Raw genomic sequence first — 15,942 nt, 5'->3', positions numbered from 1 at the left:
GCGCAAACATAAATCTCTGGATATCTAATGGAAGTGGCAACGCCTTGTTGATGCGATGGAATGTGAGTTGATGAAGGGCATGAGCACGTAGGTCTCGGGAATTGTCCTGCAATAAAAGCATAGCTTGCATTAGATACGTAAATAGCTAACATGAACAACTGATGACAACCGGATTATAGAAACAGTTAGCACAAACACTTACTGGTTGATTGAAATAAGATATGACACCTGCATTGTGATCATAAGATTTCATGTAACTCATCACAAAAAATCCACAGTCATTTGACCCTGTCCTCATTGTTGGGCAGTTAGATGGCATATCCAATGGAAAATTACCAAACTTAGGAAATTCTGCGTTGGGGCAAACGTGTTGTAACGCTTTGCTCAGCCTACTCATTATCACCCTAGCCCATGGGAATTTCCTACCACCTAAATAAATTGGATCATAATGATAGTCCTTCCATTCGGTGCCACCAAGTTGTATACCATAGGGATTCGAATCTAAAATGTGTATAACCCGGTGGTGTAGATTGATCACATACAGTGTCCAATGACCCCTGCTAAGCATAGGTACCATTATCTGTTGATGAGAAAAGTAAATATAGGTTACATGTTGCTGTTGTAAAGTCATGATAATATAAATGTACAGTTAATGAGCTGATGAAACTGTGAACAAAATGTTAATGGGACTTACCGACTTGCATTTATCCAGATTCACCAAAGAAGGCAATGTGTTGTACAAGCAATTCTGTAGGACATTTTGATCAAACGGCTGAGGATTCTTGCTGTGACGTTCCTGTTCTTCAAAATTTAACAGAGCCTATAAAAAAAAGAGTGTGTAAGTATATTATGTGTATAGTTACAATAACTGTGAAGAAGAACCTACCCCAACGTTGACATCAAGTATTAATCTGTTAGATGTCAGAGTTCGACGATGGTTTTTAGAATCATCACGAACACACTCTATGAAACACTGCATGAAGACATCCTCAAGACATTTACCCTCCGCGAAAGATTCATAAATATCCATACAGTTTGCACTGTAATCACCGTAATCAATAACTACCCTGTATGATGAACAAAGGTATAGATTCTTATTTCATAAATGAACCAACTTATAAATACGTTATTCGTAATTTGGGTTACATGTACCTGCTTTGGTCAATGTCCTTGGAACAAATTAAATCCCACAGAGAACGGATACACTCTTGCTCTGTAAGTGGTGGATCAGATCCAGAGTTTGTAGTACCTTTGAGTGTATCAACCTGAAATGCAACATGGTTGTAAGTGGTTGAACATTAAAAAAATCAGTTTAATATCATAAAAAGCATTATGTAATATGTATGTTATCATACTGACATGAGGAGTTGGGGTCTGGTCAAAAACTGGCCCACTGTCATTTTGTTCCATTTCCTCTGTTGCCATTGCACCTCTCTACACAAAGGTATATAATTAGTATAACTGTGTTGTATGTATAGTAAAATGTAATTATAACATGAGACATGGACTGCTAACAAACATTTTTTTCCGGTGTCACGTCAAATTTGGGCAAGCAGGTGCAAGCTGATGTGGTTTGAGGTGTGATATTTGTGTTCCTCAAACTTATGTTTCGAACATCAAAACAGAAATCCTGTTGACAAAAAAAGTGTGGTTCGCATACTGCTAAAAAGAAGTATGCATACATGTACGTATAATGAGTAAAAATAGTATTGTCGTTGGACAAATTACCTGTTGATCTGAAACCACATCCGATTCGTCGGGAAAGGCCTCAAGGACTGTACGGATATGCTGTTGTCTTTCGTGAATTTCTTCAAACTGAGTAGCACCCAGTTGGGTCTCAAGCTGCGAAGCTTGGGATGGCATATCGGGTGTGGGCTGGGTGGCATCAACTGTGTGTCCTTGTACACAATTATATTGAAAATAATATATGTCAAAATTTGAATTATAAATCAAATGTTGCTGTGTATACTTGACAAAAACATAAGCTGTTAACTGTACTTATAACAAAAAACGTATGCACATGTCAAAAGATAAAATGTTCTGAATAAGGAATACCTGCTGAATCAGCCGAATTCCCCGGTTGCTGTGGCTCATCCGTCTCGTTTTCCAAATTTTCAGACTCGGCACGTAGTACCTCGTCTATCAATTCTATAAACTTGTCTGCTATGTCATATTGCTTGACAATAATTTTGTCGATGCTGTCTTTTATGGCTACGCATGACTTGTCAACCTCCAAGTCATATGCAGCAAGAATATCTGTGAATTTAGATCGATGACGATGTGGGAGATCGTTGATCTTACTTGACATCATCTCTTTGATAGATGGAAGTTTGATGTTAAAAGTTGGCCGAGGCATGGGGCCAGGGCGCGGTGCATCAAAAATATTGGTCCTGCACTCCGGCTGGTTGTTGAGCAAAAAATAGTAAGAATCCATGTCCACCTTCGTATTCTATTTGTTCAATAAATAATCATAAACAATGGATATAATACATCATAAACTTGCCTCAGATTGGCGATCGATCTTAGGTCCAACTGCATAGCATGTCTCCGTCGAGCTTCGGAACTAGAAATAAAATTGTAGTGACTGTGAGTAACCAACTGTGTAACTGTGCATAACCAACTGTGAAAATATGAATAACTTACTTCACAGTGTCCGAAAGATTCAGCCCCATGGCGAACCTTCCTCTTGTCAGCTTTGGTCAAAGCTTTTATGCTATTCTTATCAAAAAATTTAATGCGAGGTGTGCCACTCTTATTATGGGGGGCAGCGGCTGTATGCAGGTGATCCAAGTAGTACAACTACATTAAAAAGAATTACAATGTTCAATAGCAATGTAAGTAGACATAACAAACATCGTAAAACATGTTACATAACTACCAAAAGTTAGGAACCAATAATGAAATAAATGTGCATACGGAAAAACACTATACTTACAAGGACAACAATGGAGCATCCATATATAGTCGTGGAGACATTTGTGGTGATCCGGTTGTGCCACTTCTTGGCAGCTTCACATAGATCATTAAAAATCAACTGGCACCAGTCGATCTCATGGAAACGGTGCATTTCTTCTGTGAGAAGCACCTCATGATATGTGATGCCCCAGCTAGCAGTTGGAAACAGCAAACGGTTGAATAGAATGAGGAAGAAACATCTGATTGAAAGGTCATCATCCTGGCCTTTCCTTAATCGATCCTGTAGAAATGCCACATTGAACTCATCTTTGGCCACACCAAGCTCTGCCCTCAAGTTGCTTGCTGCAACTGCTTCATCAATACCCAAAGGTTTACCACCTCCGTGATTTGGCACGCCAAGAATAAGATGAACAATATCCTTTGTGATCTTGAGTTCCTTTCCTGGACCAGGACGTATTGTCATATCCTTGGGGTCTAGCTTGTCCATCAACCATTGGAGGTGTGATCTACTGCACAGCGCATCTACTGTCATATCAAGAATGGAAGAGAAGCCTTTACGTCTTATAGCCTCACGTTGTCTTTCATTCAAAATGTTAATGCTTGCAATGACATCTTGAGGGTTGCACCTCACATTAAGCCTCTGTTAAACAATATACAACATGAAATAATTTTGTTATTATGAAAAAAATAATCAGAACATTACAAATATGAAATTGTTTGTTGGGTATGCATAACATTAACCTGTCGGGGTAGCTCCTCATGTTTAACCCTCTTTGTCACGACTTTTCTTAACACTCTTGTGTGGCTTTCAGAAACATTGCGCTTCTTCATAGCTGGCATGAAGTCATCTTCATCAGAATCAATCTGAACTGTTTCATTGGTCACATTTTGACTGTCAGCATTTGAAGGATTTTCAACTTCTGGACATGGATTAGGATGTTCTGCAGAGGGAATGTCTACACTGAAGCACTCCTGGCTTGACTGGATTGTTATACGCTTGGGGTTATTTGGAGGACGGTCGACTTGCTTCATTTTTTTAAATTAAAAGCTGCATACATAATATACAATGTTGTAAAAAATAAAAGGTTATATATGCATATGTATTTATGGTGTGGTATGATTGAATCAATTAACCTAATTGTTTTAACTACCAAACCTAAAACATCTGAATATACTGTTATCTATTTACATTTGCATACACATACTGAACTGTTTCAATTATTAGGAAAACTGAATATGTTTCAATAAAAACAACCCTTGCTGTGACCAAATAAATGTGTTAGCTGTAATGCTCTGAAATACATTAATGTATGCACTAAACAGATATGAAATTTTAAATAAAAAATATACTCTACGAATAACAACTAGTTGACTGCTCATTTACTAAACACATTTACATAAAAAGTCTGAATATGTTTGAGCAAAACATAACTTGCTATAACCAAACTGTATTGTCTGTGACCTAGTGTAATAAATAATGTCTGTTTTGTAATAATACAAAACTGTATATGATTCAATAAAACATGTACTGAACTGTTCAAAAAATAAGTGAATAACAGACCTTGCTGTAACCAAATAATGTAATAGCTGTAATCATCTGAAAATACTTAAATGTATGCACTAAACAGAAATGAAATTTTATATAAAACATATACTCTATGAAAAACAACTAGTTGGCTGATCATTTACTATACACAGATGCATACATATTCTGAACTGATATACCAGCATAACAAACTGAATATGTTGCATACAGATGCATACATGAAACACATTAGCATATATGATCTGTCCTGTTATACGTTCATAAAAATCTGAATATGTTGCATACCATTGCATACAGTTGCAAACATAAAACACAATTTGCCTGCAACCTGATATGTTTGAGCAAAACAAAAATTGCTATAAACAAACTGTATTAACTGTGAACTGGTTTAATAAATAATGTCTGTTTTAAAATAATAAAAAACTGGATATGATCCAATAAACAATACATGCTGTCACACAATGTATTAACTATAACAATAATGGAATAAATAAGTGTATGCAGTCACAAAAACAACTAGATGACCACCCAATTACCAATTGAACATAATATGATGCGAAAAAATTTAACTAATGTGCATAAACATGTAACCTAATGTGCATAACCAACTGTGTACATGAGCGTAACCGACTGTGTAAGTGTGCGTAACCAACTGTGTAAATGTGCGTAAATGTAATACATCAACTGCATAACTAATGTCAACCCTAGCCGTGATCCACACAATGCAAAAATGAACAAAAAACAACTAGTTTGTTGACGGTCAAACTCGATCCAATGAAATGCGCGCGAGCTAGGGTTGGGAAGAACACACCGATTGGAGCGGTGCCCGTTGGCGGCGGCGAATGTTGAGGATGGCGGAGAACGTGGAAGCAGTCGGGTCGGCGGAGAGCGAAGGAGCAGAACCGTCGCCGGAGAAGGTAGGGTTTTCGCCGGTCGCCGAATGCAGCGGCAAGAATATTGGAGCGACGATTGGGGAAACCGAGGGCGCGCCGCTCAAATGCCGCTTGCGACTGGATCGACAGCGAGCGGCGAGGGGTTGGAAGAGTCGTCGGAAAGGGGAGCGGAGTCGCCGGGATGGAAGAATCGCCGGAGATTCCTGGAGTCGTGCGGGGGTTGGGGTTTTGCGGTTATGGAAACTGAGCCGGGAGCAAAGGAGCTAATCGCGGAATCACGTAGGTATTTATATGGAAACCGAAAGGTCAGTCGGCTGTGAAATGCAGGTGCGTTCATATTTGGCTGGGGCTTCCTCTAGCTAAATAGAGCCCAGGGCTCTAAATACATATAGTATATATATATATATATATATATATATATATATATATATATATATATATATATATATATATATATATATATATATACTAGGTGAATGCCCGTGCGTTGCGACGGGAGTAAAAAAATTTGTATGAAACATATATAATACCAAAGGAAAATCTTGATAGGATTATTGGGGTCAACATATTTTAATATATATCAAGTGTTTTGCCAATTCAGTTAACATATATCAACACACGTATGACACATCCTATCATACACATATTGCAGAGGGTCCACAGATTCCCTGCTGCATTGACTGAGACAAGGTTTGGTGCTCGACATATTAATCTGGAAACAAAATATGCTGCTCTGATCCCACCACGATTCTTACTACAAAATATAAATAATGTCAGTGAGAAAACTGACATCTATGTTGAGTGGAAGTGCTTGGTTCTACCTGATGTTGATGTGGGAAAGAGCTACTTCTGTTGGCAATGTTTCCTCAAGTATTTGGAAGCCTACTGTTCCCAAGCCGATATCTGTAGCATTTAAAGCTCGTACATGTGAACCCAAGAATCTGGCCAATGCAGCTGCCACAGGACTGCAATCGCATTTCAATTAATATGTTGACTTAATACAGCACAACAGAACAAAATGCATGAAAAGACATACAACTCACCTCCCTAGATGATTGTCTGCAATAGATAGCACATCAAGGAGTTGCTTCGCATTTGTGAGGCAGTCCAGAAGTATAATCACACCAATACTGGACAACTCACAGTTCTCAACTGTTAATCTCAGAAGTGGATTTTCCTTTTGAATAGACCATGACATGAAAGGGATCAATGATCTGCAATTTAAGAGAAACTGGTGAGTGCTTCAGTAAATAAACAATAAACAGTTTGGCTGAGGCAACAATTATTCACAAATATTCAGAAGTATTGTGCATATGCAAGAAAGTTGGAGGCAACTGAACACAAACATGAAAAAACAACTGGACAACCTGTATTGATCATTGTAGAATACTGATGGATATTCTGTTAAGTCAGCTAGTACCTGATACCTTCATCCATGAGTTCCTCTTCATCAGCAGTCACTCCCTACAAAAGCATGCCTTGAGAAGCTCCATCTTGCTGATACCAAACTTTGATGTTGTGAGGGCAGCAGGGTTGTTCTTGGTTCGATCGAAGGGCAGCTCGAGCTCCGACTGCAAACAATGTGCATGATCCACTGAGATGCAGTTATGTGCCCGTGCGTTGCCACGGAAGTTAAAAATTAGTATAAAACATGTATACCGAACACCATGTTCTAGACAATGCTAGTGAAACTGAAATAAAAATAGCTACATAATTACTTAAATAGTTATACAACTCGTAGCACAAACAAAACAAAGTTGGGCATAACGTTAAGTAACACTTTTCTTGTATCAGGCTTGGACTATGTCCCGGCTAATGCTTGTAGCCTTTTAACATTATCAAGACCCCTTGATCACTACACTCTACTTGATCACGACACTCTACTTACACTATAGCAATCTCCAAATCCTTAGGTGGCGGGGGCATCTGCTTCATGATTTATGGAGCATCGTTTATCCTGCAAACATTTTGCATGGGATCAGGACTTGCATATCACAAATGTTGAATTTGGACATAATAAAATATTTTGTGTAGACCAAAGAAGTCCCAGCGATGTTTTTGGCAAGGGTGTGCATTTGTGTTTCTGGGCCTTTTAATGGCAGTGAACTTCCTGTAAGATTTTAGAATTCCTAACAGCTAAAAAACTAAGGGAACTTCTTCATGCTAGTAAGTAGCAGCAAGCGGCACTATAAGAAAAAATCTCTTATATGCCAACCTGGACGGAGCTTCTAACTCAGCCAAAAACAACACCAAATAGTTGCAGGAGAATCTGAAACATAAGAAGCCTGAGCGGACCTGCACGGGGCTTCTAACTCAGCCAAAAACAACATCCAATTATTGCAAGATAATCTGAAATATAAGCAGACTGAGCCAAGCTGAAGAAGCATAGTAGGATTTTAAGGCGTGATAACAATAGAAAAAGATGAAGATAAAACTGAAGTTGATACGGAAATAAGCAATAAAAGAAGAAGGATATATCTAAGATTTATTCTTGAAAAACAATAAAATAAAATACCCCAGCTTGCTTACAATAAAATACTTCGCTGCTGCTGCTGTGGTAAGCAGAACATTATTATTGTTTTATCCTAAGTTTTCTTGTTCAGTAATTATGCAAGCTTCTCTTGTGGATTTGCTTACTGGAACTGGATATGTGTGCTATTTAGGTTGCAAGAGTGAGAAATACTCTGGCATACGCAACTCATAAATTCTTTTCAAGACAATGGATTTGTTTGGGTTTCGAGCCCAATTATTACTGCCTCAGATTGTGAAGGAGCTGGGGAGCAGTTTTACGTGACTACTTTGGTTAGTTTTTCTTCAATATGTTTCTTTATATAGACTACTTACACTATTAGAATTTGGTTGCTGCATAGAAAATGTTCTGTTCATCTATGTTAAACTGAATCTATGCCCATCTCTGTGTTTACCCAAATATTTCGATCAGAGTGTATTCTCTGAATTAGAAACCATACAACCTGGTAAGCTTCTCAATACAGCTGTATCATTTTTGGAGTGGACATGTTGCAATTTTTTTTACCAATATTGCTTATAGCCTTATAGAACTTCCTCGAAGTTGTGCCTATCAGGTATCTGATATTCTGATGTATGGAAGTCATAGAAGTATCAATTTATCATCATCAGGTTGCAAGCAGGAGAATTGTAAATGTAATCATTGAAACTATACTATAACAGTCATATCAGAATCTTTCAGTCATTATCCATATGTGTTTTAATGCATATATGTATAAGAATATAACTAAGTTCATGATTACTTGTGGCATCGGTCTTTCCGCAACTTTTCCTTTATGTAGCCATCCATTTTGCCTTCTTGCTCCTTGGTTTTTCTTGTTGCATTCTGGTTTGAATACGTTTAATATTTTTGTCCACTTCTATAATATAGCTTTCAAACAGCGCTGAAGGTGGTTCTCTACTCAAAGATATTCCTGCTACTAAGGATGGAAGGGTTGATTGGTCACAGGTAGCCTTTGCCTTTGTTAGCATGTTACCTGAGTCAATTTGGTTATAGTTATACCATATAATGCCCTATATTTAATGTTATTTAGTTGCTCAAAACTGTACAAATAATATGAATATTTTTAATGTTACTTATGCTAGGATTTCTTCTGCAAACCAGCATTTCTGACAGTGTCTGGACAGCTTAATGGTGAAACATATGCTTCAGCTCTATCTGATGTAATTCTTTTTCCACATTCATTTGAAACAATTAACCCTGTCATGTTTGATGGCTTTAGTTAGTTTTTTATTTCCTCATTGATTTTTTCGCTCCAGATTTACACATTTGGTCCAACGTTTAGGGCTGAAAATTCAAACACTTCAAGGCATCTGGCTGAATTTTGGGTATTTGAAATCCTCAAACCTCTATCTTTAGAATCCGATATAAACACTGAATTTACATCTTTTGCTGTTTTATTGTTGTGGGTCAAGATGATTGAACCTGAGCTTGCCTTTGCGGATCTGAACGATGACATGGCTTGTGCAACTGCATATCTCCAGTATGTAGTAGGTGCCTTCCTCTATCATTTTAAAATATTTTGTGTAGACCAAAGAAGTCCCAGCGATGTTTTTGGCAAGGGTGTGCATTTGTGTTTCTGGGCCTTTTAATGGCAGTGAACTTCATGTAAGATTTTAGAATTCCTGACAGCTAAAAAACTAAGGGAACTTCTTCATGCTAGTAAGTAGCAGCAAGCGGCACTATAAGAAAAAAATCTCTTATATGCCAACCTGGACGAAGCTTCTAACTCAGCCAAAAACAACACCAAATGGTTGCAGGAGAATCTGAAACATAAGAAGCCTGAGCCGACCTACACGGGGCTTCTAACTCAGCCAAAAACAGCATCCAATTATTGCAAGATAATCTGAAATATAAGCAGACTGAGCCAAGCTGAAGAAGCATAGTAGGATTTTAAGGCGTGATAACAATAGAAAAAGATGAAGATAAAACTGAAGTTGATACGGAAATAAGCAATAAAAGAAGAAGGATATATCTAAGATTTATTCTTGAAAAACAATTATCTATATGCCTGAACCGTGCATTCTACTAAGTTTCTTAACCGGAGTCTACCCCAACTTGCTTACAATAAAATACTTCGTTGCTGCTGCTGTGGTAAGCAGAACATGCTGCTACTGCTGCTCTTCGTCTGAGACCGGCAATCTGTGGTGTTTATATTGCTTACAGCTTACATGATAAAATAGGAAACCAACGAAATATAAAGATCGTCTCTGAATCAGACAGCTAACATGAAGTAAGACTGGGCAATGTTAACCATGGAAGGGATCTCTGAATCAGAAAGCTATTTTGAACCGTCATAAAATCCAGAGGCGTCTCTAATAAATGATTCAGAGAGCCTCTGATCTGAAATCAGTTTCAGTGGGCCTGGGCCATACATCGTCGCTAATCGCAAACTGGAATTTTTCAGGTGGTATGTTCTACAGTGGGCTTTTGGCTCAATGTTCAGAGGACAATGCTGGAAGTTACTAATATATAAATATTTGATATAACCTTACAGATATGAAACCTTTTGATAGTTTGGTTATACAATTTCAAATACTAATATAATTTTTCGGGCTTTGAACAGCTAATATGTCAAACAAGGACATTTTCTTCTAATTAGTTTTTCATTCAAGTAAAGCTGAAGATTCAGGAATATAAGATAAGCGTCCTATGGAAACATCCAGAATCACATAAGGGCAGACTGCATCATAGTACTCTAAACATAAACAATCCAAAGATTAGTGAACCTGGCAGAGAATTTAGGATGCTTTCAGTTAACTTAAGAGCATTACCCCAGATATAAATATTAACAAGACTCATCTACCCCCATCTACCACATGCCGAACAACAAAATAAGAAGAAAAAATATCAATACACTTGAAGTGCCTACATTTCTCTATAAAAAAGGGATCCTACTCCTATGTCCTAACACCACCAGTAGCAATGAATTGCCACCCATAAAAATCATGACATCGAACTGACATGTTAAATTTCCAGTGCCACATCGATTATGAATACATGTTAAATTTCTTATACGTACGTTATAGGGATCCATGATGTGTAGGGATGCTACTTGTTATATGTACCTTTGTCTAGCTTGTATATATGTTCATACCATAGAAAGCCAACCTAGAAGAAGAGACACAACACCAAGTCAGTACAGTATTAACAACACAGTGGTGTCAAGTACTTGATTTAAAGAAATCCAACAGTTTCCACAACAACAAAGGTAAGAGGTGGAAACTTTCCGTCAACGAAAGAGTGACAATGGTTCCCTTGATTGATAATCTAACCTTAGTCTCAGATTCTTCCAGCTTCTCCATCCATCTTTCAACCTGTTTACGTCAAAAGCTACATGTTAAAGTTAGCATGATCTGAACAAAAGAAACGATGCTTAATATATATAGAGATTAGGGAAAATATATCGAGACGTATCCAATAAAATCTCGCAGATACAGTCGCAGAGGGTGATCAGGGTAATATAGGTCCATATCTGAAATACTTACATTAGGATGGAAGTAAGCATAAATCATTCCAATAATCCATATGTATCGATCGAGGCCAGATCGGAAATGCCACTCATGTAGCAGGGGTAAGTGTGCCTTGGATGGTGATGGATCTTTATAGCCTGAATAGGAAATAATTAAGGTTGGTCCTGAACTCCTGAGCATGACTGGTAGGTAGAATGTCATACAAAACTACATCAATAACTTACCTAGCAGAAATGTAAAGGGGTCCACAATAATTCAAATACCCCAGGGATTTCCCATATCAAAATTACAGACAAGAAGCAGCAAACAATCTTAATAGCCATGATTGATGGTACCTCATTGTATGTGTTAAACAGACCAAGTGATCCTTGACAATGATATCATGCTCTATTATATATGCCCAATGCAACAGAATGCCACAAAGAAATTTAACCTCCGCATCATCTGCATGGAAAGTATAGTTATTGGTCTAGTGCTTAAAAGGCGGTAACAAGAAATACAGGAGACTAAACTCATTAGGACATAGCACAAAATAAGACTGATGAGGTAGCATAGGCACCTGAGCAAATCTTGCAATACTAAAATCTTTCTTGATTATCTGGTAGACGAGAAAAACAGAAGCCAGAAATCTGCCTTGATGAGCGCTTGCATCAGTGTGAAATCCTCTCCTCTACGAAAGAGCGAGGAGGAGCTGAGCGGAGAGGGGGAGGAGGGCGTTGATGGCAGCTTCGTAGCAGATCACGGGATCTAGGAGGGGAGGAGGGAGTCGAGTATTCATCTCCATGAAGTAGAACTCTCCAGAAAGAGTGTCCACAATAAACTCCACTGTTCCAGCATTGTAGTAACCAACTGCCTTCCACACAAACAATCCAATAAATGACCCTATATGTGAAATAGAAGGATTAAACAGAATAACTGCTAAAAACGTATCAACAGAGAAAACAAAGAAAGAACCACTTGTTTTATGATAGATAGCATGAAAATGTTAGGTAGCTTGCCAACTGTTGAGTATTATTAGAAAAAAATTCTACTAAAATGATCCATTAGATAATACATATAACTTTGAATTGGCATTCATGTGAAGCAAATTGCTCGCGCATTTGTCATTCTATATTGGTGCAGAAAATTTAGCGGGTAGATAATGAAAAGATCTTAACCAACAATAGTGAACTGAGAGCAACAAATTTGTCTTCTAAGCACATACTAATGTTCAGAAACATTCACCTTTGCTGCAGATACAGCAGCTCCACCAATATGAGACCGAAACTCAGCTGACACATTTGGCTGCACAACATATAAACAGACAACATGTATTAGGGACTGTACCAAGACACTAAATCAGCTATCTTGTTGATAGCTCTGTACCAAGACCCTATTAGTAATATATAGGAACACAGTAAAACATGAAGAAAAACAACTTCAACTATCCATGCTTTGGTTTAATTAATATCATTTTTAAGTGCAAAATGAACATGACGATAACATGTATTAGGGACTGAAAAAAAACTATATCTTAACTTTGTGGCAGCCCACAAGGTGCACCAGCCTCAAGACTTCTACTGTTGATATGTTTGGATTCAACATGAGAGCTTATTGTTACTCTGTTTGGATTCAACTTTGTAGAGATGTTAATTCAGTCAAGGACAACTCCTACTGTTTTGGATTCGATCCATCAAGACTTCAAGAGGCAATGCATATGATGGCTCTCATGTTGCCAATTTTAGTACATATGGGGTTGTGAGATAGCCTAGCAGTCAGCATATCATCCAACAAACATCTCTACAAGCATCAAGCTGTGAGAGACATGCAAACAATCATGCATATTTCAAATTTGCAACAAAAAACATCTCAGGCATCAACTAAACAAAGTAGCACCATCTTTCCTCTAACAGTACAAACCATCCAAGTCATAAGAATTCAAAGTCTGGAATCAGGTGCAACTCAAAAGATCAGACAAGAACTCAATTATACCTCATGTTTGTGTTCACAACTCTTATTACCATTGAAAACTTCAGAAAGTAAAGGTACTTGCCATACATGTTCATCTAGTCTATTATCCAGCTGATAGTAAAGATACTACTACTACGACTCCAGTGACACTAACAAAACGGTTAACCCATTCTCATATAGGCCATAGCAGCAGATCAAAACTTCCGCGCATCGGACCACCAGATTACCTCTTGAGGTTAACAAGACCACTGCGATGCCAGCCGTGGCAGCTGCTCCAGCAGCCGCGGACCAGTGCGGGAGGCACCACGCCCTGATCCTTAGGCGTCCACCACTAAGTATGATTCGAATACAAATAGCTCAATTTTGCACAATAGGGAGGGAATAAGAATGATTCGAATACAAATAGCTCAATTTAGGGTTCAGGTGCTTAATTTTGCACAATAGGGAGGGAATACGGGGATCCAAATACTCAAAGCCACAAAACAAAAATACTCACGATTTGCTTGGCTCCTGCCCAGTGCACTTTGATCCAATCTCCGCTTCGGCTCCTCCCATTCCACACCGTGTCAGATCCATGGCGGCGCTCAGCCTCCGCCATTAGCAGCTGCCAGCAGCAAATCATGAGGGTCAGTGAAAACTAACATGATGCCAGTACCAAAAATGAGGGAAACGAACCAAAAATTGGGGGGGGGGGACAAACCTCCTTGTGGGTCGTCTACGCCGAGTCTGGAGTCACACGTCGTCTGCTGCCATGAGGGCTCCCACTGTGCCGAATGTGGAAGCACACGCGCAGTAGCTTGGAGGAACAAGAACCAAACCTAAGATCACGAATCAAGAAGCAGATCGGGTTCCAAGAACTCATAGGGACTGTGCATTCATCGCGTGTATGAGCAGCGGCGGACACACCCTTTGTGTGGGCAGCCGCAGGGCGTGTCTGCTTCGTAGGACAACCCTCGGCATCGCGGACGGCTTCGTAGGACAACCCTCGGCGGCATCACCATGAGGAGCGATGGAGCCGTAGTCGCTGGAGCCCTCGTCGAAGGAGCGATGGACTGCGCCTGAGTGGTGAATGGGGAACACCGAGGCTGAGGGCTTGTATTCTCCTCCTGTCTCTTCTTTCGGTACCGAATCCCGCACGCCGAGGTCGGGGGCGAGGACGACACGCTTGGGCGACATCGATGGCGAGGACCTGGCGTAGTTGACAGGGGGCGGGGGGAGCGGCGTAGATGCGGGGATTGGTACGGTGGTGGGGAATGGGGTTCAGAGTTCCTCGCGGTGGCTGGGGGAACAAGAGAGCGAGGGGGGAGGAGGCAGGGGTCGCGAGGCGGACTAGCGGTGCCATACTCGAGAAGGACGGGGGAGAGTGCCGCGGATCGAGGGGGAGGCGGTAATCCCTGGAATGCTGGAATGGTGCCGGAGAGCGGACGAGGGCGAGAATGGTGCGGTAATCCCTGGAATGGCGCCTTCCTTCGATGGAGAGCGGGCATGGCGGCAGAGACGCGAATCGCGGAGGAGGGGGTATGGCAGAACCGTGCACCAACCTAACCTGTGGACGCCTACGCTAACAACTTAAGGAGTAGTAGATATATATATATATATATATATATATATATATATATATATATATATATATATATATATATATATATATATATATATATATATACGGCGGCACTAAAATGCACCTGGGTGCATTCTCTATATTGAATGCACCCAGGATGCAATAACACCCCGAGCACGCCTTCCCATAAGAGCATGCCCTCGGCCCTCCTGTACGCGCGCCTCCCTGCCCCCCGCCGCGAGTATCCTCTAATTGCAAACTTAAGTCTCTGTTTTTACTCCTTGATTATCGTTGCATGCTGTGTTGTTACTCCAGTTGCAACGTTTGTTGCTTGTTGATTGCAACTATGGGTATCCGCTAATTGCAAACTCATGATTGCGTGTTGTTCTGCAGGATGCAAACATACTTGATGTGTTTGTCCCCAGGGTGCGGCAAACATTTGATACAAGGGAAGAAGCCTACCTCTTTTACCTTGACTATGCAAAGTTGGCTGGTTTTAGTGTCAGGACAAAGAAGTGTAATTGCAACTGCTGGTGTGGTGTGATTGCAACCCCGCATTAGGTGTGATTGCAACTGCTGTATAATTCTACCCAAATATCTGTTAAAAAAATGTAAACAAAATGATTGCAACTGCTGGTGTGTTGTAATTGCAACTACTGGTATGGTGTGGATGCAACTGCTGAGTTGCTCTGATGTGATTGCAAGTCCTGAATAACTCTGGGAAATTTTGTTAAAAAATATGATTGCAACTGCTGGTCTGGTGTAATTGCAACTGCTGGTCTGGTGTGATTACAACTTCTATATAACTAGATGCAACTGCTGGTCTAGTTCGAAAATTGTAGCATTCTGTCGGGAGCGTGCGGGAGGGACGAAAACGAAGCGTCGGTTCGGACTGGGTGGGGCGGTTGGCTCGGACTAGGTGCTCCTGGCGCGTAGGATCGGCCTGGGTGCATTCTCTATATTGAATGCACCCAGGTGTAATATATAAATACAGTATATATATATATATATATAGACACACACGTGATACGAGTATATTCGGTATGAATCCACCAAATCTCATGGTTCACAGTTGG

At 39.8% G+C, this 15,942-nt stretch overlaps 1 protein-coding gene, 3 long non-coding RNA genes and 2 pseudogenes across 8 annotated transcripts; 1 reads left to right on the top strand and 5 right to left on the bottom strand.

Annotated features, from left to right (window-relative positions):
• Positions 1–434: 434 nt before the first annotated feature.
• LOC103641933 (uncharacterized) lies at positions 435–1,057 on the bottom strand. The gene is made up of 3 exons (XR_002265912.1): positions 887–1,057; positions 695–820; positions 435–580 (listed from the first exon to the last, which is right to left on the bottom strand). It is a non-coding gene; the product is annotated as an uncharacterized lncRNA (long non-coding RNA).
• A 100-nt stretch (positions 1,058–1,157) lies between these two features.
• LOC109942980 (uncharacterized) lies at positions 1,158–1,745 on the bottom strand. The gene is made up of 3 exons (XR_002265556.1): positions 1,520–1,745; positions 1,360–1,434; positions 1,158–1,265 (listed from the first exon to the last, which is right to left on the bottom strand). It is a non-coding gene; the product is annotated as an uncharacterized lncRNA (long non-coding RNA).
• Positions 1,746–6,046: 4,301 nt separating this feature from the next.
• On the bottom strand, positions 6,047–10,919 carry LOC109943089 (ATPase - Leucine-rich repeats, ribonuclease inhibitor superfamily pseudogene; annotated as a pseudogene). The gene is made up of 7 exons (NR_161231.1): positions 10,905–10,919; positions 7,571–7,663; positions 7,244–7,312; positions 6,783–6,926; positions 6,399–6,569; positions 6,177–6,320; positions 6,047–6,109 (listed from the first exon to the last, which is right to left on the bottom strand). The product of NR_161231.1 is annotated as an ATPase - Leucine-rich repeats, ribonuclease inhibitor superfamily pseudogene (transcript).
• LOC103649590 (uncharacterized) lies at positions 7,965–9,378 on the top strand. Its single transcript, XR_563584.3, has 5 exons — positions 7,965–8,157; positions 8,753–8,830; positions 8,968–9,045; positions 9,142–9,210; positions 9,298–9,378. It is a non-coding gene; the product is annotated as an uncharacterized lncRNA (long non-coding RNA).
• A 194-nt stretch (positions 10,920–11,113) lies between the features above and the next one.
• On the bottom strand, positions 11,114–12,629 carry LOC103649592 (Carbamoyl-phosphate synthase pseudogene; annotated as a pseudogene). The gene is made up of 5 exons (NR_161232.1): positions 12,580–12,629; positions 11,915–12,208; positions 11,580–11,799; positions 11,371–11,492; positions 11,114–11,199 (listed from the first exon to the last, which is right to left on the bottom strand). The product of NR_161232.1 is annotated as a Carbamoyl-phosphate synthase pseudogene (transcript).
• A 678-nt stretch (positions 12,630–13,307) lies between these two features.
• Positions 13,308–14,654, bottom strand: LOC109943025 (uncharacterized). Of its 3 annotated transcripts, none has more exons than XR_002265624.3 (4): positions 14,212–14,389; positions 14,006–14,123; positions 13,802–13,909; positions 13,308–13,636 (listed from the first exon to the last, which is right to left on the bottom strand). XR_002265624.3 is itself a non-coding variant. In XM_020545774.3 (3 exons), the coding sequence occupies exons 1-3, from the start codon at positions 14,479–14,481 to the stop codon at positions 13,890–13,892; spliced, it is 408 nt and encodes a 135-aa protein (XP_020401363.1). In that variant the 5' UTR covers positions 14,482–14,654; the 3' UTR covers positions 13,643–13,889. The 3 variants fall into 3 exon arrangements, 1 of the variants encoding a protein (XP_020401363.1); XR_002265625.3 differs by having other exon boundaries at positions 13,615–13,661; positions 14,212–14,654; XM_020545774.3 differs by lacking the exon at positions 13,308–13,636 and having other exon boundaries at positions 13,643–13,909; positions 14,212–14,654.
• Between the last annotated feature and the right edge of the window lie 1,288 nt (positions 14,655–15,942).

This window comes from Zea mays, chromosome 10 (assembly GCF_902167145.1).
Source record: "Zea mays cultivar B73 chromosome 10, Zm-B73-REFERENCE-NAM-5.0, whole genome shotgun sequence".
Lineage (NCBI taxonomy): Eukaryota > Viridiplantae > Streptophyta > Magnoliopsida > Poales > Poaceae > Zea > Zea mays.
This window is presented reverse-complemented; position numbering and strand designations above follow the sequence as displayed.

Bases quoted from the DNA above. Each gene is read 5' to 3' on its own strand.
- LOC109943025 (XM_020545774.3), bottom strand. From the start codon at position 14,481: ATGTCGCCCAAGCGTGTCGTCCTCGCCCCCGACCTCGGCGTGCGGGAT. The intron at 14,124-14,211 runs GTGTGTCCGCCG...TCGTGATCTTAG, and splicing joins TGCGGCTGCCCACACAAAGG to GTTTGGTTCTTGTTCCTCCA. The intron at 13,910-14,005 runs GTTTGTCCCCCC...TGCTGCTGGCAG, and splicing joins CGTAGACGACCCACAAGGAG to CTGCTAATGGCGGAGGCTGA.